At 57.6% G+C, this 22,914-nt stretch overlaps 1 protein-coding gene across 27 annotated transcripts in view; it reads left to right on the plus strand.

Moving 5' to 3' along the window:
* Positions 1-22,914, plus strand: part of NCOR2 (nuclear receptor corepressor 2) — a 228,297-nt gene that overhangs the window by 172,981 nt on the left and 32,402 nt on the right. For 18 of the 27 annotated variants that reach the window (XM_047762226.1, XM_047762212.1, XM_047762205.1 and 15 more), the window contains 5 exons: positions 6,636-6,783; positions 9,919-9,969; positions 11,009-11,639; positions 19,036-19,156; positions 20,147-20,318. In XM_047762226.1, coding sequence (XP_047618182.1) covers positions 6,636-6,783; positions 9,919-9,969; positions 11,009-11,639; positions 19,036-19,156; positions 20,147-20,318 — 1,123 coding nt within the window. The remainder of the gene's footprint in view (positions 1-6,635; positions 6,784-9,918; positions 9,970-11,008; positions 11,640-19,035; positions 19,157-20,146; positions 20,319-22,914) is intronic. The other 9 variants (XM_047762215.1, XM_047762223.1, XM_047762222.1 and 6 more) reach the window with 2 other exon arrangements.

The following is a 22,914-nucleotide window of genomic DNA, read 5'->3' on the forward strand; positions in this document are numbered from 1 at the left end:
GGACAGAATCACATTCTTTGAACTCTCTCTTGAGCTCTGTGCAGAATTGAAGGACACCCCTTTCCTAGCCTCCCAGGCATTCTAGACCAGAGGGGACACTGGCCCATGCCCCTGTGGTTAGGGCTGAGGCCGACCCTCGAGCTTGTTCCCTGTCGTGGCGGCTTAGGCCAACTTCCCCGCTTGCCGGTCAGCTGGTTCCCGGTGCTCCTCCAGCTTCAAGCAGGGCTCCCCTGTGCACAAGGAGCTCTGCTTTGTTCTAGATTTTCCAGGACTCTGGTTTCTGCAGGGAGGAAGACTCAGTGAGGGCTGAGGCCGAGGAGCACCTGTCTTTTTAACACCTGCTAAAATCCCGTAGTGCAAAGAGGATGCAGCTCATCGGGTAGGGGAGGAAGCGGGGAGGGATGTCAGCCTGCACACAGCAACTCCGGATTAACAGGGCTGGGGGTGTGGCCCTGAGCATCACCCCAGGCACAATGGATCTTCCTTCTCCCTTCCCTCCTCCCTCCAATCCGTCCTCCCTACTTCTCCCAGCCCTCCCCTTCCCAGCTAACCCAGCACAGCCCAGTCCAGCCCAGCGTGTGCCCACACGCCAGCCTCGCCCCAGCTATTGGGTTACAAGTGTCTCTTTTCACGGTCTGCCGGTCCCACAGCCACACTTTCCAGGTTTCCTTGGGGCATGGCCCTGCTGTACCCCTGGGGACCCCAAAACTTGAGAAGGTGGGTTGGAGAACTGGAGACCCCAGCAAGGTGGATGGTGCAGTTTGGGCTCAGGGGCCAAAGTGAAGTCAAACCATGGCCTCGTGACTTGGCACCTGTGTGGCCTCAGGTAGCGACTTTACCCTGTGAGCCTCAGTTTCCTCATCTGTAAAATGGGAGAATGATAACCCTTACACGGAGAACTCAGGTGAAGATTGGATGCGTTTCTACCCCTAAGGGACTGGTGTCTGCTAGCGGGGGAGCGCCCCGAGGGGGTTAGCTGCTCTCCCTACTCTTAGTCATAATAGTATCAACATCGTCATTAGTTTATTTTAAAGCCACTGCCCCCCTTTTCTTCTCAGGGGCGTTTGAGGTACTTTCTTGAATAACATGTGCAGGAACAGCCATAATAGGGTTTCTGGGCCCAAGACACTGTGTTCAAATCCAGATTCTGCTACTTACCAGCTGTGTGACCTTGGGCAACTGGCTTGTCCTCTCTGTGCCATTGTTTCCCCACTTAGGACTTGGGGATAGTTCCCACCTCAAAAGGCCGCTACGGGGATGATTTGAGTGAATGGGTGTGAAGGGCTTAGGGCCAGGCCCGGCACATTACAAGTGGTCCTAAGCAAGGGCAGGGGTGGTGGTGGCAGTGGTGGCACATGGGGGACATGCACATAGCCACCAGATGTCTGGTGGCTGGGGTGTCATGTCTCCCTTGGTTGTTAATTGGGTAGAGCATGTGTCTGCTCCTGGATTGCTGGAGTGGCTGGAGTGAATGACTGATTCATTCATTCACTCGCTCACTTAAAGATGCAGCCTCGCAGGAGGGTTGAGAGCAAGGCTCTGGGCTTAGCAGTGACACCCCAGCTCTGCGGCCTCAGACTGGTGCCCATGGGCTCGTGGCCTCAGCCCTCAGCCTCGCTGCCTTCTCATAGGGTTGCTGTGAGCAGCAGAGGCTCCCCTATTTGTAAAGGACCAGGCCCAGCCTTGGATCAGCGCTCGATATGTGTTGGGCGTGACCCTCATAATACCCTCGGCAAACCTTTGATGAACACCTACCAGACTCCAGGGAAGCTGCAGCAGGTGCCCCAGGGTGTTACCAGCTCCGATGAGGAGCTGAGTCTTTCTTTAATGGATAGTGGGAGGCATCGAAGATTTATGAGCTAAGGGGCATCCCAGCGGGGGCTGGGCTCCAGGTGGATTGTACTGGTCTGGGTGAGACATAGCCAAAGCTAAAAGAGATGGCTGCCCTCCTTGTCCCCAGACCCCGAATGCTCTGGTGGGCAGCCAGCATCACTGACAACCCAAGGAGGAGGTTTGAACAGCAGGGGACCTCGAGGCCCACCTTGGGCCCCTCCCCAGGCCCCTGGGGTCGCCACCATTGCCCCCATTCCTCGGACGAAGATGCTGAGGTCAGGAGGGAGAGGGGCCTGGTGAGACCTCTGAGGGAGTTTGAGCGCATATCTGTAGGAGCACCTGGCTTCCCTTCGTGGATGCCCTGTGTGTTACTGGACGTGGCTCACACAGAACTCAGCAGAAGGTGGCTAGAAGGTGGGGGGCCACCAGGCCATGCTCTGTGACTAACAGACCCGAGGTGAACCTTGCTGGCCACTTGATGAGAAAGGGCTGTTTGGAAGAGTGGGGTTGGTTCTCGTTCCCTGGTGACTGACGGTGAAGGAATGGACTTATGTTGAAGGCTGTGGAAAAAATGCAGGGAGTGGCCCGGGGACCTGTCACGGAAAGGTGGGCTCAGCCTGGGCCCATCCATCCTGCCCGTGGCCAGTCGTGGTGGAGGGGTGAGTTCCCCGTCACTGAGGAATGCAAGCAGGCCTCACAAGATGCTCCCCCACACCTTCTAGTCCCCTGGAGAGACATCGGTCCTTGTGATTCCTGAAGCAGCGGCAGCCACCTCTGGCTGCTGGCCAGGCCCCGTCTGGAGCTCAGGAAGACATGTCACCCTCGGCCAGCGCAGGAAGGAGTGGGGGAAGCAGCGGGTCAGCGGGGGTCCCCTCCTGCCTCGCGCCAGGCCAGGCCTGAGCATGGCCGCGGGCAACGTCAGCAGGAAGCAGGATCGGGTGGGCAGGCGGAGCACGTCCCAGAGTTATGTAACATTTGGCACCACTCACTTCTCCAAGGTTTTCCCTCCCCCTCCTAATGGCCGAAGGTTACCCTTTTCTCCCATCTGTGAATCCAGGCCCTGGGGCTCAGCTTCCGTGTTCCTCTGTCTCTGTCTGTCTCAGCCAAGGCCTCACCTTGCTTTGTTTTCCTCTGTTGCCTCTTCCATCTGAGGCAGCACAGGCCTGCAGGGAGACGTGGTCAGGCAGGGAAGTACTTGAACCTGACTTGCATTGAAGTCTGGACTTCTTGACCCTCGAGCTGTGTGATCTTGGGCAAGTGTCTGCCTCGCTGAGCCAAGGTCTTTGTCTATCAGGTTCATGCATTGAAAGAAGTAGTTACGGAGTGCCTGCTCTGTGCCAGGCACTGTTCCAGGTGCGCTGGGAGTTCGGCTAAAAACAAAGATGTCGGCCCTTGAGAAGTTAGTTCTAGTTCCAGAGACAAATTGATGCAAACAATTTCAAGAGAGTGATGTGAAGATGATAAGATGAGGGGTTTGGTGAGATGAGAAAGCAATAGATGGGGAGCAAGGATCAGCTGATTTTGACAAGTTAATCAGGGAGGACCTCTCTGAGGAGGTGATATATGAGCAGAGCCCTGATGGAGGTAAGGGCATGAGTCTCTGGGAGAAGGATGTCCATTCAGAGGAACGACCAGTGCAAAGGCCCTGTGGCTGGGGCACACGCGTTTACACAAGAAGGGCAGTGTGTTCGTAACAGACCCAGGAGGGTGGGCAAGTTAAAGAGCTGGGTGGCGGAGTTCCCGTCGTGGCGCAGTGGTTAACGAATCCGACTAGGAACCATGAGGTTGCGGGTTCGGTCCCTGCCCTTGCACAGTGGGTTAACGATCCGGCGTTGCCGTGAGCTGTGGTGTAGGTTGCAGACGCGGCTTGGATCCCGCGTTGCTGTGGCTCTGGCGTAGGCCGGTGGCTGCAGCTCCAATTCGACCCCTAGCCTGGGAACCTCCATATGCCGCGGGAGCGGCCCAAGAAACAAGAAATAGCAACAACAACAACAACAACAAAAGACAAAAAAAAAAAAAAAAAAGAGCTGGGTGGCGTCCAGATCTAGATCACTCTGGGCTGTATGGAGCGGGGAGGACTTGGGGATTTTTTTATCAATGGGTCTGGGAGCCCCGGGCGAGTTTGAAATGGGAGCAGCATGCTCTGATTTGCAGAGCAGACATACAGATGCAAGGAACGAATAAGTAGGTGCTTAGTGAACGCCAGCTCTAATTACTAACACTAGTATCGCCAGCATCTCCTGGTCCATACACACCTCCCGATTCAATGGTTTAGAGCCACGTGTGGAAGGATTTGGTATGATTCCTGGGAGACACTCACCAAGCCTCTCAGGTCCCGTATTGAAAGGATTCCGTCATTGACATTGAACTTACCCTGCTGTGGCCTGGGCTGCTGGGTCAGAGACCTCAGGTTCTCAGGAGGATGTGCATTGCGGCCGGGCCCACGGGAGCCCCCATTGCCTGTGAAGCTCTGGGCATCCACCCCACCCCCACTCCCCAGGCAACCGTCGCCTGCCTGCCTCACCAGCCTCACCAGCCAGAGTACTGGAGTGAGTCCCCGTCGGCTAAAAATAGATTGGGGAAGAAGGGGGAGCCCTCAGCCGCGCCCACAGAACCCACACGCCACACAACTTTCTCGCACCTCCACAAGCTCCAGCCGGGGGCTCCCAGGAGAAGCTCGGGTTTGGGGCAATGCAGACCTGGGTGTTCCCACGGTGGCCCAGTGGACATTCAGCCGGGTGGAGCTGTGGCCCTGGCTGAGTGTGGGTGACGGAAACTGTGAATAACGGCAGACAGACGTTTCCCTCTTCCTCTTCGAATTCCACGCGGCTGTGCTCCCAGGACAGCCGTTGGCTCAGGAAGAAGGCAGGACAGGAAGTGATCCGACTCCCTGGCAGGGACTGGGGCTTGGGGGGTCCCCTGAGGCTGTTCCCAGCCCTGCGTGGTGAGGGGCCAGGCCCATGCCTCGAGGTGACAGGCGTCTGCCCTGGGCTGTGCTACATTTTCCCGGGTGATAGCTTCCTCCCAGGGCGAGGGGATTGGTGGAGGGGAGGGTCGTCAGTTTCCCATTTCCTGAAACAGGGTACCGCAAACTGGGTGACTTAGCACAACCGAAACGTATTCTCTTGCTACCCTAGAGGCTGAAAGTCTGAAGTCAAGGTGTCAGCAGGGCTGTGCTTCTTCTGAAGGATCCAGGGGAAGGTCCTGCCTTGCTCCCAGCTTCTGCCGTGGCCCCCAGTCCTTGACTTTCCTTGCCTTGTGGTTGCATCACTTCCCCGGGTGCCTCTGTGTCCAGATTCCCCTTTTCTTTTCAGGACACCAGTCGTACTGGATTTAGGGTCCACCCTAATCTAACGGGACCTCATCTTACCTAATTATATCTACAAAGAGCTCTTTTCCAAATAAGATCACATTCAAAAGTTCGCATAGACCTGAATTCTAGAAGGACACCTGTCAGCCCAGTGTAAGGCACTTCCCTGAGAGCCATTGATGTATCTGGGACTGTTGTGGGTTCCATCTCCTTCCTTGGAGATCTCAAAGGGCTCCAGCTGCAACCCCTCCTGTCACATCAGCTGTATGGGAGCGGATCCCCTCTTAGATGCCAGTCTATTCCCCTGGGAGTCCCTGGTCACCTCGGAACCCTAGCACACTGCTTCCACACATACCCCAACCCTGCCGACTGTGTGTGTTCAAACCCCAGACACTGCCTATTTAGTCATGCAGTAAATCAGTCAACAAACACTTTCTGAGCCTCTGCCTGGCTAAGCATGGGAGTAAAGAGGCACCCTTCTGAGTCCCGGGGAGGTGTCAAGGAGGAGTGATGTTTGTGCTAGAGCTGGGGGGTGAGTGCCTGGCTCCAAGCGTGGGGAGCTGGGCTTTTGGGGGCCAGGGTCACCAGGTGTGGAGGGAAGTGAAAGACTGCTCAGTGGGAGCCTTCTTTCTGTTCCTCGAACCACCCAGCCAGGCCTCCAGGCCTCTGTACTTGCGGTTCCTTCCACCTGGACCGCTCTCGTCCAGAGCCTTGCCTGGCCAGCTCCTTCTCACGACTCAGACCTCGGCTCAGATGTCACCTCCTGGGAGAGGCCTTTCTCTAGCTCCACCCATGTCCTCTCGCCACACCCTGTCAGTCCCCCTCTGCAGCTGTGTCCCCACCTCTGAGTCTTCTTTTTAATTGATGTGTTGGTTGCCCGTCCCTCCAACTAGCTGGCCTGTGGGGCAGGGACCCCGTGTATCTCATTCCCTGCATATTCTCAGCCCCTTGTGTGGTACTTGGCACGTGAGAGGTGCCCTACAAAGACTGGTGCCCTATAAAGTAAGAGTATGAGCTACCCAAGCCAGCCTGGCCCCTGGCCTCATCTGGGGGCAGATGAGACTGCAGGGAAAAGCTTCATTCTTTCATTCTCTCTAGTGTACTGACTGCGCCCGGCAGGGTGTCCTCCAGGTGGTGTGGTCACTGCCCTGGTTAGGACAGTCAGCAGGGTGGGAGCAATCACAGGGGGCCTCCAGGCAGAGGCAGTCCTTTCTCACCTGTTCTGGAAGGATGTCCAGGCAGCCAATAGGCCAGGCTGTGCCCCGGGTGTACTGGGACATGAGGGAAGAATGAAGCCGTGGGTAAAAATAAACGCTGGCTTGTCTGGCTACGCAGTGAGGCGCAAGTGGGGGAAGCCACCCTCAGGGTCATGTGGCTGGGATCTCTGTCCCTCGCAGCTATGGCCAGCCTCGGGCGCGGGGAGTCCCTGGGCCGACAGCCCAGCCCCTGGCCCTGGCCCTGGCCCTGACCCACCACTATCTCTGTGCCCTAGGAGAAGGAGAGGAACGCACGGAGGAAGAAGAAGAAAACCCCGGCCGCTGCCAGTGAGGAGGCCGCCTTCCCACCCGTGGTGGAGGACGAGGAGATGGAAGTATCAGGCGTGAGCGGGAACGAGGAGGAGATGGCGGAGGAGGCAGAAGGTGAGAGCAGGCTGGTGGGAACTGACCTCTCCCAGAAACATCTGGGTGCTGCTGAGAAGGGGCTTGGACTGCCCCAGCGTGGGGGAGTGTGATGGTGATGGCGATGATGGTGATGGTGGTGGTGCTAGTGGTGATGGTGGTGACGGTGGCAGTGGTGGTGATGATGGCAGTGGGGGGGTGGGGGTGATGGTGCTGATGGTGGCAACAGCAATGATGGTGATTGGCTTCTCTGCCCATCGGACACTTGTCCATGCAATTCTCCTGACCCCCTGTGAGTTCAGTCTTGCGCTTGGTGACCATACACGTTCAGGACACATCATCCAGCCTTGGTGACACCTATTTCTTGCCAGCACATCTAGTGTCGCATTTTAGGGAAAAAAAAAAGTTATTTTTGAAAACAGTTTTTTCACCACAACTATTCTTTTTTATAAGTCCACCAATATAAGTTGAACCAATCCCGTTGGTCGATATGTATTCAAAAGTTACATAAGTCTGCTACCTTTTACTCCCAAGTGTCCCAATTTGGAGGACAAATTGCACAGCCCCTGGTTTTCTCTCTGGGGCACTGAGACTTGGGCAGGCAGTTCCACATCCTGTCTCATCACCCGCAGGTATCCCAGCATTGCATTGTCTGCCCCGATCTTAGATGAGTTCTCCCACCAGCTGAGGGCTGCTAAAGGGAGAGCGAGCATTGATCATCTAAATTGCACTAGCCATTCTGCCCGCTTCTCAGAAGGAGGATTTTGCCTGCAGGAGATGCAGAGCCCACTCCCCACTCCCCCGAACACGTGGCTCCGCTGAGGAACCAGTGTTTGTAGACTTGGGACTCACACCAGGCCGCGCATTGGTAGGCTCCTGCTCCTGGTTGCTCTTTAAGCTATGCCACTCCCTTTTCCCTGGTGTGCACCTGCTCCGGTGGCAGGACCCTCCTGAAGACCCCACCCCCTGCTTAACTGACCGCCCCTGCCTCTCCTTCCGCTGCCTCCCTGGCCAGGGCTGCCCAGCGGGGCCCTCAAGTTCTCGGTGAATGGAACCTGCTCTCCTGCCCCTGCTCAAGGTTTCTTCCTGTTGCTTCTCTCTGCCTGTCTCAGTGTTTTAAACTCCGGAACGTCTGCCACCGTGCGAGGAAGCCATGAATCACCCCCTAGCTCTGTAAGCAAGGCCTGAAAGTAAATTCAGCCTGTACCAGCCTGCAGGGTATTCACCGTCCTGAATCCTACTTCCTCATTGAAATGGAGAATTGGGCCATGGGGTTACTGCTGTCTTATGTTAGGGACGAACCTGGATGCTGAGTCTGGCCTCCTCACCAGCCCTGGGTCTCTCCAGCCTAAGCTGGCCAGCAGGCTGACCAGTGTCTGATGGAAGGCTGCAGATCCCTCTGGTCCTCATATTCTGGGTCCTGCATCTATGGCCAGTAAAAGGGAACCTAGGGAGCAGAAACCCAGTCCCCTCTCTAAATATTCTCCCAGCTATATGTGGGCAGGATGCAGGCTTGGCGCAAAAGTTAAAGGAAGCCAGACTTGGGCTCAGCATTAAAACCAGGACAGGCACTGCCCAGTAAGAAAACTGTGTGGTAATGAGCTCACCATCATGTGTAGGGTTCAACACACCCTGTCAAGCCTGGGGGAGGGTCATTCTTTGCTGGGTAGTCAGGAGGGGGAGAGTTGGTCTGGCCAGTCCCCAGGCTTCTGCAACCACCTGGTAGCTCTGAGCAGATCAAGAGAAGCAGTTTAGAAGATCCTACCCAAAGGTACTGAGTGATGTTCCCATCTTACAGATGCAGAAACCGAGGCCCAGGGAGAGGAGAAACATTCATGTGGGGTGTCATGTAGCTGGTAGACTTGGGGTCTTCCATCTAACGGGCATTCACTATTTATGTTCTCTTGTGAGTGGGGGAGAGGTGGTGAGGCAGATTCTGGGTTAGGGCCTGAAGTCACCCCCGTAGAACCTTCTAGAATACCCAGCCGGCACCGCAGACCCCTCCAGGGGCGGACAGCAAGTCCTTGTTGCATCCAGGCTGGAGATGAATCCAGGAGCGAGAGGCGTGATCCTTTTGGCCCAGTAGTGTCTCCAGTAACGATTGTGGTTGTAATGAGAGCAACAGCCTTGAGCTATTCCCTCTAATTGTCTCAGCGGCCCAGCGGAGTAGCTGCTGTCATCACCCCATTTACAGATGAGGACACTGAGGCACAGAGAGATTATTCCAGGTACCCAGTAGGCTTGTTTGGGGACCAGGATTCAAACGTGTTTCGGGCCCCACCTGGACCTACTGAGTGATGTTTTGGGGGTGGGCCCAGCCACCTGAATGCACGGCCCTCTGGTGCTTCAGCGCGTGCTCACGCCTGAGAGCTCCCAATGGAGACAGGCCTCTTGGTGCAGGGAGAGAGAGAGCCAGGCATGAGCTGCCCATTTTGTAGATGGGCACATGGGCTCTGGGGTTAAGGTACCCGTCCCTGAACCTCAGCACTGGCCCCTTTGTCCTCTGGGCTGATTATGTGAGAGGAGGAGTGGCATTGCTGGAGCAGAAGGTGGGGGCAGGAACCGGGTGGTTAGGGCCACAGGATAGTGGACTCAACCCTCTCCTGCCCCTGGGCAGTGTGGCCTTGGGCAAGTAACTCAGCCTGTTTCCTCATCTGCAAAGGAGAGCAGCAACATCTGAGCTTAGAGGTTATTGAGAATTAGATGAGCGTGCAGAGTTTTGCCCAGAGCCCAGCACCTACAGGGCAAGCCCTGTGTTGCTATTGTTGGGATTATTATTTCTGGAAGGGGTGGGGTTTCCTCTGCTCTGGGCCTTGAAGGGAGGCGAGAAGCAGGAGAGCCAGGGGCTTGGGGACAGTGAAGGCTGAAGGACGCACCAGCAAGGCACCAGCAGCCCCTGCTGGCCTGGTTCTGTGTCTGAGACGTGAGGTAGGGGTGGGCAGCCCCAAAGGCCTCTTCCCAGCCCTGGGGCCAGCCAGGACCCTGGAGCTGGGAACCAGAGAAGGCCAATGACTTGTCTAAGGACACCCAGGAGAGTTCAAGCATGAGGACTCTCGGTCCCCCATGCTGCCTGCCTCCCTGGCCATGAAACCGCCTCCCACCCCACCCCGCTGCTCATGCCAGCTCGCTTCTAACCCTTCTCTTGCTTCCTTCCAGCCTTACACGCCTCTGGGAACGAGGTACCCAGAGGGGAATGCAGTGGCCCAGGTACGAATGTGGCCAGCTGGCCTGGGGGGTAGGGGTAGGGCCAGGCTGGGTGGGGGGCATCCCAAGGCCACTTGCCTTCTGCGATGGGCCCCACTTCTGTGAGCAAGCCTCTGCCTGTGACCACCACCATTTGTGCTGCTGCCACCTCTGTCCCCTCTTCTCAGAGCAGTGTCTGTTCCCCATCCTGTTCCCTGGCTCACTACTGCCTATTGGTATGCACGGATCGATTGCTTTGTTGATTTTCACCAATGACTCTTACCCAGTTTGATTTCCCCAACAACAAGGGTGGGGGAGGTGGTTTCAGATGTCCCCATTATGTAGAAAATGGGGGAAATTGAGACTCCAAAGAAGTGACAGGAGTGGTTGTTAAGGCTAAAGAGCCAGGCCCAAAACCAAGGTCCCCTTTCCCTTCATCTGTACACACATTCAGTCATTCGATCAACACTTTTCATGCACCTGCTGTGTACCAGGCCTGTGGGAAACAGCTGGGGGTTGCAGTCAGTGTGAGCCCTTTCCCCCTGGGCTCCTCCAAGTTCCCTGGCCCCATTGGCGTCATGTTACGATGACAGTGGTGATTCAATAGCAGAGTTACCAGGTTTCACCCTGTCCGTATACCCGCTGTGAGGTGGGAACTGTTGTCCCCACTCTGCAGATGTGACCTTGGCCAGGCCGACAGTCAGGGCAGAGCCAGGGCTGCAACTTGGTTGAGAACAAGGAGACCCCAGAACAAAGACCTGCAGCCCAGCCACCCTCACCTGACCCTGGGCAGGTGGGGTGCTGGCCCACCCCAGGGTTGGAAGTTAGCAGGTTGCCAGGCTCCAGGGTCAGCAAGTGGAGAGGGCAGCCACAGAAGGACAGGGCACCAAGAGGGGGCCAGGTGGGCTGTCCAGGTGTGTAGGGGCCTCAGGGCAGTTCGGTGTAAAGCGATGGGACCACGGTGCTCTGAGCTCCTGCCCCAAGTGGGAGCCATGGGGATGGCTGTGCCTGTCTTGACCCTGAGCCCTGACGCTGCTCACCCCATCTTCGCTCTCCCCCACAGCCGCTGTCAACAACAGCTCTGACACGGAGAGCATCCCGTCACCCCGCACTGAGGCCGCCAAGGATACGGGGCAGAACAACGGGCCCAAGCCCCCACCTGCCCCAGGCGCTGATGCGCCGCCCCCCGAGCCTCCCACCCCGCCGCCCGAGGATGCCCCGGCCCCCACAGAGCCCGACCCTGCTCCGGAAGCTGCCGGCCCACCCACGCCCCCACCGGCACCCCCATCGCCCTCCCTGCCCCCTCCCGTGGTCCCCAAGGAGGAGAAGGAAGAAGAGGCCACAGCTGCCCCCTCGGCTGAGGAAGGGGAGGAGCAGAAGCCCTCTGTGGCCCAAGAGCTGGCTGCAGATGTGGGCAAGACAGAGGAGCCCGGCGACACACCCCCCTCGGAGCCCGTCAAGAGCGAGTGCAAGGAGGAGGCTGCCGAGGAGGGGCCTGACAAGGTCAAGGCGGGCACGGAGGCCGTTGCTGAGGCTGCACCCGAGGGGGCACTCAAGGTGGAGAAAAAGGAGGGCAGTGGCCCTGGGGGCAAAGGCCCCACGGCCAAGGGCTCGGGCGCCCCCCAGGACAGCGACTCCAGCGCTACCTGCAGCGCCGATGAGGTGGATGAGCCCGAGGGTGGAGACAAGAACAGGTGAGTGGGCCAGCCGAGGGGCAGCTTTTATCTCTCATTCTATAAACACTTATCAGGCACCACCTGTATACTGAGAGAGCAGGGCACAAGGCCGGTTCCAGGCCTCCCCTTGGAGGGAGGCTGGCACTGAATAGTCCAGTCACAGAAGTTCTGCGTTGGGAGAGGACAGAGTCGGGGCGGGGGAGAGCTGGTCCCCCTAAGAGGTGAACTCTGAGCCGAACCTGGGCGGGAATGGAGGGAGCCACAGGGAGAGTTGGGGAGAGGGTGTGCGGGCAGCATGGATTAGCATCCAGAGCTGCTGTCCCAAGGGACCGCCCCTGAAGTCAAGGTGTTGTCTGCAGGGCTGCTCCCTCTGAAGGTTTCTTCCTGCCCCCCTGCCCCGCCCCCAGCTCTGGTGGTGCCAGCAATTGTTGGCTTGTAGATACATCACTTCCAGTCACGTGACATTCTCTCCGTTATGTCTGTGTGCCCAGATTTCCCTTTACTATAAGGACAAACATTCATTGGATTAGGGTCCACCCTAAGGACCTCACTTAACTTGATCACATCTGCAAAAGAGCCTGTTTCCAAAGAAGTTCACAGGTACCTGGCTGTTTGGACTTGTGATTGTATTTTGGGGGACGCGATTCTACCCTCAGCACAGTGGGAACAGCAAGTGCAAAAGCCTGGAGGTGGGACCGAGCTTGCGTGATTCAGGCACTGAGCTGGCAGAGCAAGTGGGGGGGCCCGGTGGGAGGGTGCAGGGCCCACCTCACTGGGCCTCTCGGGCTGGGTAGGTGGCTGCACCTTGTTCTCAAGGTGACGGGAAGACCTGGAGAGCTGTGCCTGAGAGAGTTGGGGGGTGTCTCAGGCTGGGAAACCCGCTCCGTGTGTGGGAGGTTTGACTGGGGACCCAGGGATGCAGGTTGAGAGGCCGTGGTGACCACGTCCCAGCGGATGGTGATGAAGGTCCACATGAGGCTGATGGCGATCGACCCAGGGAAAAAGGGCGGATTCCCGGGATGCTTAGCGGCTCCTCTTTTGCCCACGGAGGGTCCCCGAGGCCCCCGGCCAGAACCAAAGCTGGCAGCCCCAAGTTAGGGCTGAACGTGGGCAGCAGAAGGCGGGGCAGTGGAGACCCGCTCCTGCTCCCATCCGGGCAGCTTGGAGAATTGTTTGCTAGGGAGGCAGGCGGGTCATTTTTATTTTGACTAAAAACAGTATAGTCTGTTTTCTCTCTTCTCACGTGTCTCGGAAAAGTTCTCGCAGGGTGAGAGGGAGGAAAATCTGACTTTCAAATCTGATGCGTTCACTGGGAGCCGTTTCCTCTGCCCCATGATTCACCTTGGGACAGGAGAAAATGGCAAGTTCTAGAATGTTTCATATGAAAAAATCAGACTTGGGTTTCCAGTTGTGGCTCAGCAGGTTAAGGACCCAACTAGTATCCATGAGGGCATGGATTCAATCCCTGGCCTCACCCAGTGGATTAAGGATCTGGCGCTGCCATGAGTTGTGGTAGAGGTCGCAGACGCAGCTCAGATCTGGTGTTGCTATGGCTGTGGGGTAGACTGGCAGCTACAGTTCCGATTTGACGACCCCTAGCCTGGGAACCTCCATGTGCCATGGGGTGAGGACGTGAAAAAAAAAAAAAAAATCAGTCTTGGTCAGAGCTCTCTGGGTCTCCACGTGCTCCACAAAAGCTAGTGGGCCATGTTATCCTCCTGAGTCCAGGGGTCCCTGGCAGGAACCTCATCCCGCTTGTCTGAGAAACAGCGGGTCTGGTGTGTGGCCCTTTGATAGGCGAAGGCCTGGCCAGCGGGATTCTGAGGGCACAGGGGTCCTGAGCTTCCTGCTCGTGGGCACATCTTGGAAAACAGTGCTCATTGCATCTCTGTCCACTGGGGAGGGCTGGCGGCCAGGGTGGGCCACTGGGCTCACTCTTTGTGCCTGGGTAACGGGGTCAGGGTGGGCGGCTCCCTACCCCGCTCCTGCTGGCCACGGGGGATAGAGTCATGGAAACACATGTTTCTGCTCTTAGCAGGAAGAGTGCTGAGCTCATGGGGCAGCCACAGTGGAGTGGCCTCCTGGAGTCTGTGTTTGGGGTGCACTCGGCCTGCCTGAGCTGGACAGCTCGGAGGGTTGGGCTGTATCCCATTAGCCCCCTGGACCTCTTGGGCCAGGCCTGAAGCCCCATAGCCTACTTTCAGCCTCTCCCCACTCCCCTACAGCCCCACCCTGGGACGTGTCCTTCCCTCCCCCAGCTGGGTCTGGCTTCCGTCCACTCTTCCTGCCTGAATGTCCAGCATTGGCTCCCTCGGGAGCAGGAGCCCTGGGCTGGGAGTCAGGACACCTGGTTTGTCACGCCCTATGTGACCGAGGCCAGTCCCCCGCCCAGGGTGAGGCTGGACTCAGGCCAGCCTCCTGACCTCTTCCTGGCTGGCAGTCCGCCACCCCTCCCTCTCCGGCCGCGGCCGCACAGGGCCAGGCGGGCGCCGGAGGACGCAGGCGGGATGCGTCAGAGCACAGCCTGGCAGCCAGCGCCTCTCAGAAGGGCCGGCGGGACGGGTGGGCCCCCTGGGCGACCCTAGGTCCTGGCCGCCTGCCCACAGCCCTCCTTCCTGCCTGGCAACCCCAGCGCAGTGAACTGGGTGTCCCTGGACAGACACAAGATGCATCTCGTTCTGGCCCGTGCCTGGCCGGCTTTGGGAGAGAAAATCATATCCTGCTTTTACTCTCCATCACTTTCCGCCAGGCAGCTCCGCTGGGGAGTTTTCCTGGCCTGTGGCCAGAGATAGAGGCTCTGATTGCAGAACCTCAAGTTTGCCTGCCCCTCGCCTGTTCTGCTTCCCAGAGAAGGTGCCTGGGCATTTTCTGGAAGGGCTGGCTCTTTGGAAAGTCCCTTCCCCTGGGCCTCAGTTTTTGTTTGTTTTTTTTTTCCATGTGTTAGATGGGTGTGGGTGGCCCCACTTCTGAGCTTCTTGTGAGAATAATGGACTTATTAGCCATGTTGCCAACCTGGTACCAGGCCCACAGTAGATGCTCAGTAAAGAATTTGCTGTCCTCCTTTGGAAGGCTTCAGGGACTCCCCCAAAGGTCACTCCAAGAGGAGGATGGAACGTGGCTTTTCCGCTGAGCCCCTGGAACTTGGAAAGAATGTAACAGCAATTTCTACTTTATTCATTTATTCCATAAATGATTAACTGGGCACCAGTATGTGCCAGGCACCATTCTGGGCTCAAGGGGTGCTGGGATCAGGACAGATAAGGTCCTGGCTATAGGGAGCTTACGTTTTAGTGAGAGTGACTAGTAGAGGACCGGAACGGTAATGGAAGAAAGGGAATTCTCATGTGATAAGGGGATGACGGAGAGATTAGGAGGGGGTAGCAGGTGCAGGGATGGGCGGGGTGGTCAGGGAGGCCTGTCCAAGGAGGTGGCACTGAAGGATGATCAGAGTACATAGTGTGAGATGTGGAGAGAAAGCCGGTGGAGGGAACAGCCGAAGGCCCTGGGGCCACATGAACTTATATTCCGTAGACAGCAAAGAGGCCTGAGGCGGACGGAGAGTGGGGTCAGTGAGGGGGAGAGGGGAGGGCAGAAGAGGAGGTCACAGAGGTGGGCAGGGACCTGGCCCAACCTGCCCCCACGGTGGCCCCCATGGGTCCCGTTGGGGAGGGGGCTTTTGTCCCGGGGGCATGGGAAGCAGCCTGACTGTTGGCAGCAGGGATCATCCCCGCCCCGGTGATAATGGGGAAGCTGGCAGAGAGGAGGCCTGTTGTTCAGACCCGGAGTCCCCTGGCACCCCCTCCCCTCCCCAGCCCTGGTCTTCCAGGGCAGGAAGAAAAACCACAGTAATGGGAAGATGCCTGACCTGTTCACACAGGGGCTGTTCTCAGCACTTCCCATGCCTTTGCTTGTCCCACCCCTGGGACAGTCCTTGGAGGGAGCGACTGCTCTCGTACCCGGATTACAGATGAGGAAACTGGGTGAGCACCGTGGTTTAAGTCCTGCAGCCCAAGGCAGGATTTGAACCTGGAGCCTTGAACCACAGGGCTGGGTGGTGGGGGCTGGCTGCTCCCAGCCTGGTTGCCGGCGTCCCTGCCCGTCCCAGATCATGTGCACAGTGCCAGGCTCCGAGAGCCCCTGCCCTGCCCGGGGCCTCTGGAGAGGAAAATAAAAGCCCTGTCTTCCAAGAAAACAAAGGGAAGAGAATGGAGGGCACTGCTGTGAGGATGGCTCCGGGGGTGGTGCTCACCACCACCGCCGTGGTGCTCGGCGAGATGGGGGAGCCACGTGAGCGCCATCTGCCCGCTCCTTGGGGGCTCAGGACCCTTGTGCTTGTGGAGGATCTCAACCCAGACCCTCTTTCTTGCCTGCTCCGTTCTGTATAGTTGAGAGCCCAGGCTGTCAGCTTGTAACCTGTGACATGCTGTGCCCATGGCTGCGGTCCCCACTCAGCTCCTGCCTCACTGGCCGGGGCTGCGGGGGACTCAGGACAGAGGGGTCTGGACCTCTGTGTGCGTCCCCCAGCTGGTGTCTGCTGAGAGCGTTTGACCCTGGCAGTCCTGGCTTCCCTCTCCTCCGATCTGACTGCCCACCACCTGGACAAGGCACCATAGGGAACGAGGCAGGACACAGCCCTGAGGGGAGGGTTCTGGTTTGCTGACAGTCAAGAGTGAGACACACAGAGTTCCCTGGTGGCCTAGTGGGTTAAGGGCTTGGTGTTATCATTGCCGTGGCTCAGGTTCAGTCCCTGGCCCGGAAATTTACGTGTGCCATGGGCATGGCCCCCTCCCCAAAAAAGAGTGAGACACAGACACTTTTTTGTGTGTATTATTAAAACATATTTTGTGTCCCTACAAAGTTATATTGACACAGACAAAAAAGTTTACATTTTAAGTTTAAAATTGACATTTAAAAGTATTTTATACAGCAAATAATATAACATTGTCACTTTATTGTCCATAGAAACAACATAGTTAATGTATCAAACCCTTGATTTCATGGCTAGCAAATAGTGTATTCTTTATCTTTTCCCTGCAGGAGCTTTATTGAAGCATCGTTCACAAACCATACAGTTCAGCCATTAAAGCGCACAGTTTGGTGGTTTTTAGCACATTCACAGAGTTGGGTAATCATCACCAATACTTAACTCCAGAACATTCTCATTACCCCCAAAAAGAAACCCCGGACCTTTAGCCGTCACTCCTTACCCTCCATCCTCAGGCCCTGGCAATGCGGTTGTGTCTCCTGTGTCTGTGGATTTGCTTATTCCGGGAATTTCTTGGCCTTTTGCAACTGGCTCCTTGCACTTAGCATCATGTTTTCGAGGCTCAGCACTTCATTCTTTTACGGCTGAATGATGTTCCGTTGTATGGACAGACCACATTTTGTTTATCTATTCATCCGGCTTTGGACACTTGCGTTGTTTCTACCTTTTTGGCTCTTGTGAATCGTGGCTGCTGTGATCTTTCGTGAACAAGTTACCGTGAGGCCTCGTGTTTGCATTCTCTCAGGTATGCCTTCAGACTCCTACGGTGACTCTGATTCTCCTCTTGAGGAGCTGCCAGAGTGTTGTCCAAAGTGACTGCAGTGTATTCATTTTAAGTTTAGGTTTACAAATGCACACCGGTATATCGAACATTGATAATTGGGGCGGAGGCCGGGTTTGGTGACCGTTGAAACCAGAGGTGGGGAACGCCAGGACAGGTGATAACATCGGTTCTTGGACCTGGTCAGGGTGTCTTGGCCGCAGGGTGGCAGGCAAAACGGGGCTGGGCCAGAGTCCAGGGGATCAAGGAGGGGCAGCCGCTGCAGGAGAGGCCTCAGGTGGTCCTCGGAGCTGGAGCAGGTTCTGCAGAGGTCGAGGAGGGGTGAGGGTGGGAGGAAGGATGAGCTGGGTCGGGAGGACCGTGGAGGCCAGCTGAGCATGGAGAAGTCAGGATGACCTCTGTGCCTGGCCCCACCTGCACACCGTGGGCCGCCCCAGCGGGCATCGCCGTGGCTGTCTCTGCTCAGCTGAGCGTGTGGCAGATGCAGTTGGGAGGTGAGCGCCTGCAGGACGGGCTTGTCACAGGCTGTGCTCTCGCCACCGCAGCAGAGAGCAGAGGGCACCTAGGCTGCACGTCTTGAGTCTCTCCTGCTCTGTCTGCAGGAAGGAGCCGTGCTCTGCTCTTCACTGGGCGTCTGGCAGCTGGCACTGGGTGGTGCCAGCCGCATCCTGGTTGTCACGGATCTTACCTGGAAGGTAGTGGTTATGCCGATAGGACCTCTGGCTTTGGGGACCTGACCTCTGTTTTGCCCTCCAGCTGAATTCCAGCCCACAGCGCACCCTGCCTTTAAGCGCACTGTTTGATCATTCAGCTGGCTCTGCGCCCTGCAGGCAGACACTGGATTCTGGGTCTCCTTCATGCACCCTAAGCACAGCGCTACGCCTGTTGTGTAGTCAGCAAGTGTAGGTCACAGTAGGGGAGTCGAGAGCTGGGTAGGAACCAGGTAGCCCCAGTGGGTGGGCAGGGAGTTCTAAAGCTGGCGCAGACCCAGCTCCTGCCCTGGAGACCTCATGCCAGCTGAGGAGCCAGACGAGGATTGTGGCAGGGCACTGTGCCCAGTGCTGGGGTGTCCTGGCAATCCCTGAAGACTTCCTGAAGGAGGTTACACTCATGAGCAGCTTTGAGCCAAACCCCAGGGCAGACTCTGCCCGGATGCCCCGGACATGGCAGCTCTACCCTGCTAGGACTCTGTCCCTGGCCACCTCCCACGTGCCCTGCTCAGGCGCACTCCCAGTATTGCATGTCAGCAGCAGACAGACATGACCTTGCTTTAGGGGACAAGGCGGCTGCAGCTCCAGCTGAGCACCATGGCAGGGCTGATGGGCAGGCAGTGTACACACTGATCAGCCTCTCCATTCAAAGCCTGCACCCACCCGCTCTAGCTCCTCAGTAGATGGTGGGCAGGTGAGATTCTACTTACCAGAACATTCTGGCTGAATAGGTGGGCTCCCCAGGTCCTACCCTGACACCTGAGCCTCTCACATTTGGTGACAAATAATCTCTCTAAATCTCTTAAACTCACGAAGCCTTAGTCTGGTTGATTCTTAGCCTTTCTAGCAGCTTCCAAAGGGCTGAGTGTGGTCTAGGCCCTGAGCCTGAGCTTCATTGGGGCTTTCCTTGCCTTGAGCTGTCTCAGGAGTGTTTGAGCCTGGCTGGGCCTCCAGGCTGGGGTAGGAGGTATCCTGGCCCCTTGTGGGCCCTGCGTGGACCAGAGTGTGGAGGGAGGAGCCCCCCAGCTCCCGACGTGAGATCTCCTCGGCCCCGTGATCCTAGACATCCGCCTCCCGCTGACGGCCCCATCAGCCCCATCCAGGCTGGAGCCAGGAGAGACTCTGAACTCACGGGCCTGACGCTGGTCTTGCCCTCAGGCTGCTGTCGCCGCGGCCCAGCCTCCTGACCCCGACCAGCGATGCCAGGACCAACGCCTCGCCCCAGAAGCCACTGGACCTGAAGCAGCTGAAGCAGCGTGCAGCCGCCATCCCCCCAATTGTGAGTGTGCCGATCTGCCTCCCATGCCCCAGGACTCCTGCCGAGCCTGTGACCTTCACTTCCTGCTGGGGAGACAGTAAATCAGGCTGAGTACGGGGGGGTGGGGGGGGGGTGGAGGCGGGGGAAGGCTGCACCTGCAGCCTCGCTCTTCCCTGTTTCCTGGAGAAATCCCCATGGAGACCACGCGGAAGGGCTCAGGGAGTGGCAGGTGTGCCGGGCGGGGCCCCGGGGACCAGGCCTGCAGGTCTTCTCCCTCTGGCCTTCCAGCCTCACTCAGGGGCCCCTGAAGCAAGCTTGGGCACTGTTACCAAGCCACCCGCTCCTGCCGAGGGTTTTCCAGAGCTCCCCAGATCAGGCCCTGGGTTGTGCGGGGGCAGGAAGTCTCCCCACTGTCATAGCAGCTCAGAGAGAAGGACAGGGCCCCCACCAGTTAACGTGAGACCCTTTCTGAGGACCCCAAAGAAGCCTCACCCGGCCAAGCAGGAGCACCCTCTGAGGTGCCCTTCTCATGATGGCTCAGTCATTGCCAAAGCCATCCCCCTTGGGGGAGGTGGGCCTGGGCTTCCCAAGTGCAGCTGGGGGCTGAGGGCTGAAAGGGTCTGAGCTGAGCAGGGCTCAGAGGGGTGAGGGGCACAAGGCATGCCAGGCTGTGCTGCCTGCTTCCTGAGGCTGGGCACGGTCCGCATTTGTCAGCCTCCGTCTCTCTGGGACCCAGAAAGATTTGGGGATGGGGGAAGGGGCTGGTGGGGAGGTTAGCATTGGTTCCCGCATCCACTGCCAGCCAGCTGATATCAGCGGGGACATCCCATACCCTTTGTGTAGAGCCCTGCCCTCCCGGCCCTCGAGCTGTGTGCCCCCTGGGTGTGTCACTCCCTCTTCCGAGCCTCAGTTTCCAGGCTGGTCACACACAGGGGTCCTGGAAGGCTTCCCCTGATCTCTGTGACCTCTGGATGGCCTGTCAAGACGCTCACTTCTCCCTGCCTCTCTCAGCAGGTCACCAAAGTCCACGAACCCCCCCGGGAGGACACGGCTCCCCCTAAGCCAGCTCCCCCTGCCCCACCAGCACCGCAGCACCTGCAGCCGGAGGGTGACACCCCCCAGCAGCCCAGCAACAGCCCTCGAGGCAAAAGCAGGAGTCCTGTGCCTCCTGCCGAGAAGGAGGGTAAGTGTGTGTTGGTGGCTGAGAGAGTGTGAGTGAGGGCAGATGGGTGGGCATAGCGGCATTTGTGTGTGCAGAGCAGCTGTTGAAAACTCCATACCTACAGTGTTGGGGCAGGCCAAGTAAATGAGTAAAACATGTGGGAGTGAGGCAGTAGGGGACGGTGGGGACTGTGGCAAATTAGAGAACTCCTGGTTTTTTCAAACACAGGCACACATTGGCCTCAGCCGTGTTACCATGTAGTGATACAGGCCCACAGTTATTCTTTCAGAGAAGCTAGAAATCAATCTTTCCATGTGAAATCTAGTTTTTCAACATTGGCAACTTCTCAAATTTTTCAAAAGTGTTGTGCATAGACAAAAACATGTCTGTGGCTCCGCCTCTGCTTCCGTGTGATTCAGTCCACACGTGAGCTTCTAGACCCACAGATGAAGCTCAGTGTCAGCTGGCAATAACTGTGATCTGGGCAGGAAGCACTGCCCCCTCCAGCCTTCACTCTGACCTTATTCCAGGCCAAGGTCCCTGGGTTCACTAGGGAGCCAGTGGGGTGATTCCCCAAGCAGCTGTGTTGCAGCAGCTGCGTTGCAGCAACTGCCGAGGGAGTGCTTTATTGTCACCACGTGAAGCTCAAGGTCAGGAGACAGGTGGGGCGTGGTTTCTTATTCTCTGGATCTTCTGTCTTTGCCCCGCTCCCCACTGGACCCAAGAAATCTCAAGCCTCTGTCCCAAAGGGGCACTCGTCCCAGATCAGCCTGTCCTGTCCCAGGCATTGGGGGCTGACCCTACAGAGGGTCCCCCACTCTGGGCTAGCCCAGGCTCCTGCAGGCTGCTCTAGGGCTCTGAGGGCAGCAGGACCCCAGGCGACCCTCTGTGATCAATGCAGCCCAGGGACAGGTTCAGGCAGCTAAGGCCACCTGCGCCCCCACCCCCACCCCCCACCAGCCTTGGGTATAACAGCGTCCTGCTGTCTCTAAAACGCCAGGCTGGCCCTTGGCCATGGGCCTCCCTGAGGGTGAGGCCGTGTGCCTGTCTGAGGACAAAGAGCAGGGCCGTCCCTGAAGCAGGACAGCTCCACACTTCCTACAAGTGACTCCCCAGCTAATCAGCCCACCTCAACTGCCTCCCCATGGCCGCCTTCACCTGCCGCAGGAAATCCAGATGCCACCCATATGGACCAGCTCATGGCCACAGGGCAGGATGTTCTTTGAACACCTAGATTGCTCAGCACTGTGCCAGGCAGCGGGGGGGGCGGGGGGGGGGGTCAGCAGGGAACAGGATCAAGTCCCCATTTGGAGGAGCTGCTGTTTTTGTGAATGAGGAGGCCCTTAGACCAGGGAGCATGGCAGGAAGCCAGGTGACTTTAGAGTAGTTCATGCATCGAAAGAGACAAGACGGGAGTTCCCCTCATGGCACAGCAAAAATGAATCCTGCTAGGAACCATGAGGTTGTGGGTTTGATCCCTGACCTCATTCAGTGGGTTAAGGATCTAGCATTCCCATGAGCTGTGGTGTAGGTCACAGATGTGGCTCAGATCTGGTGTTGCTGTGGCTGTGGTTGTGGCTGGCAGCTGTAACTCTGATTCAACCCCTAACCTAGAAACCTCCATGTGCCGCAGGTGCGGCCCTAAAAAGCTAAAAAAAGAAAAGAAAGCAATAAGACAGAGGGAGTGAAGAGGGGCTCAGGGAAGTGTCTCTGTAAAAAGAAGGTAGTTGTGGGACAGTCTGGGGGAAGGGCATTCCAGGCACAGGAACGGCACATGCAAAGCCCTAGGGTGGGAATAAGTTTGTTGTGTTTGCAGGGCTGCTGGGAGGTGGTGGCACTGTGGGGATTTTGTCTCAGGTGCAGAATGAGCCTTTGCCGAAGGGATTTTAAGGGGGGGGGTGTGTGTGTTGGGAGTATCAGGCAGTCTGACTTATAATTTAGAAAGCTCTCTGGCCATTGTTGAGGACCGGGGCCACGGGGAGGAGACGGAGGAGGCCAGCGCTGGTCGCAGCCACACTGGATGGAAGGAGGGCACAGAGGTTCTGTTTCAGGAGCAAAAGGACCTGCCGATGAACCCAAGTGTGGGGTTGAAAGCAGGATGTCTTCCTTCTCCTGGGACCCTGCCGGCCACCCACACTGGGATGGGGACTCCCCACAGTTGGGGCGGGTTCTCTGGGCAAGACTGTTGTGTGAGACATGGGGTCTGGCTCTGGAAGGACATTCCAGGGCCGGGGCGCCAGCCCAGGGCGGTAGCTGCCTAGCAGTGTCAGGGGCCCAAACAGCCTTGGCGGGCGCCAGATCCAAGCTGGGCTGGGCCACACTTGGGTGGCAGGGCACCACATGGGGCCAGGCAGGGCCTGCTGGGACAGGTCACAGGCCCTGTCCTGGGAGAAAGTGAGCCACCACTGTGGTTTCTGAGCCTGGCCTCTGGCCCGTTGGCACAGCGGAGGGCCACACTGTTTTCCTGGAATCGCCCTCTGCTCAGGAGACGGTACACCTGGCACCGGGCACCGTGGCCTGGCTCACAGTTCAGCACCTTAGGCACATGCGTGAACCTGACACCCAGCACTACCTCTCTGGTCTCTCCAGAGCCTCCCCGCCTCCTGGCTCCCACGTG

This window comes from Phacochoerus africanus, chromosome 15, assembly GCF_016906955.1.
Source record: "Phacochoerus africanus isolate WHEZ1 chromosome 15, ROS_Pafr_v1, whole genome shotgun sequence".
NCBI lineage: Eukaryota > Metazoa > Chordata > Mammalia > Artiodactyla > Suidae > Phacochoerus > Phacochoerus africanus.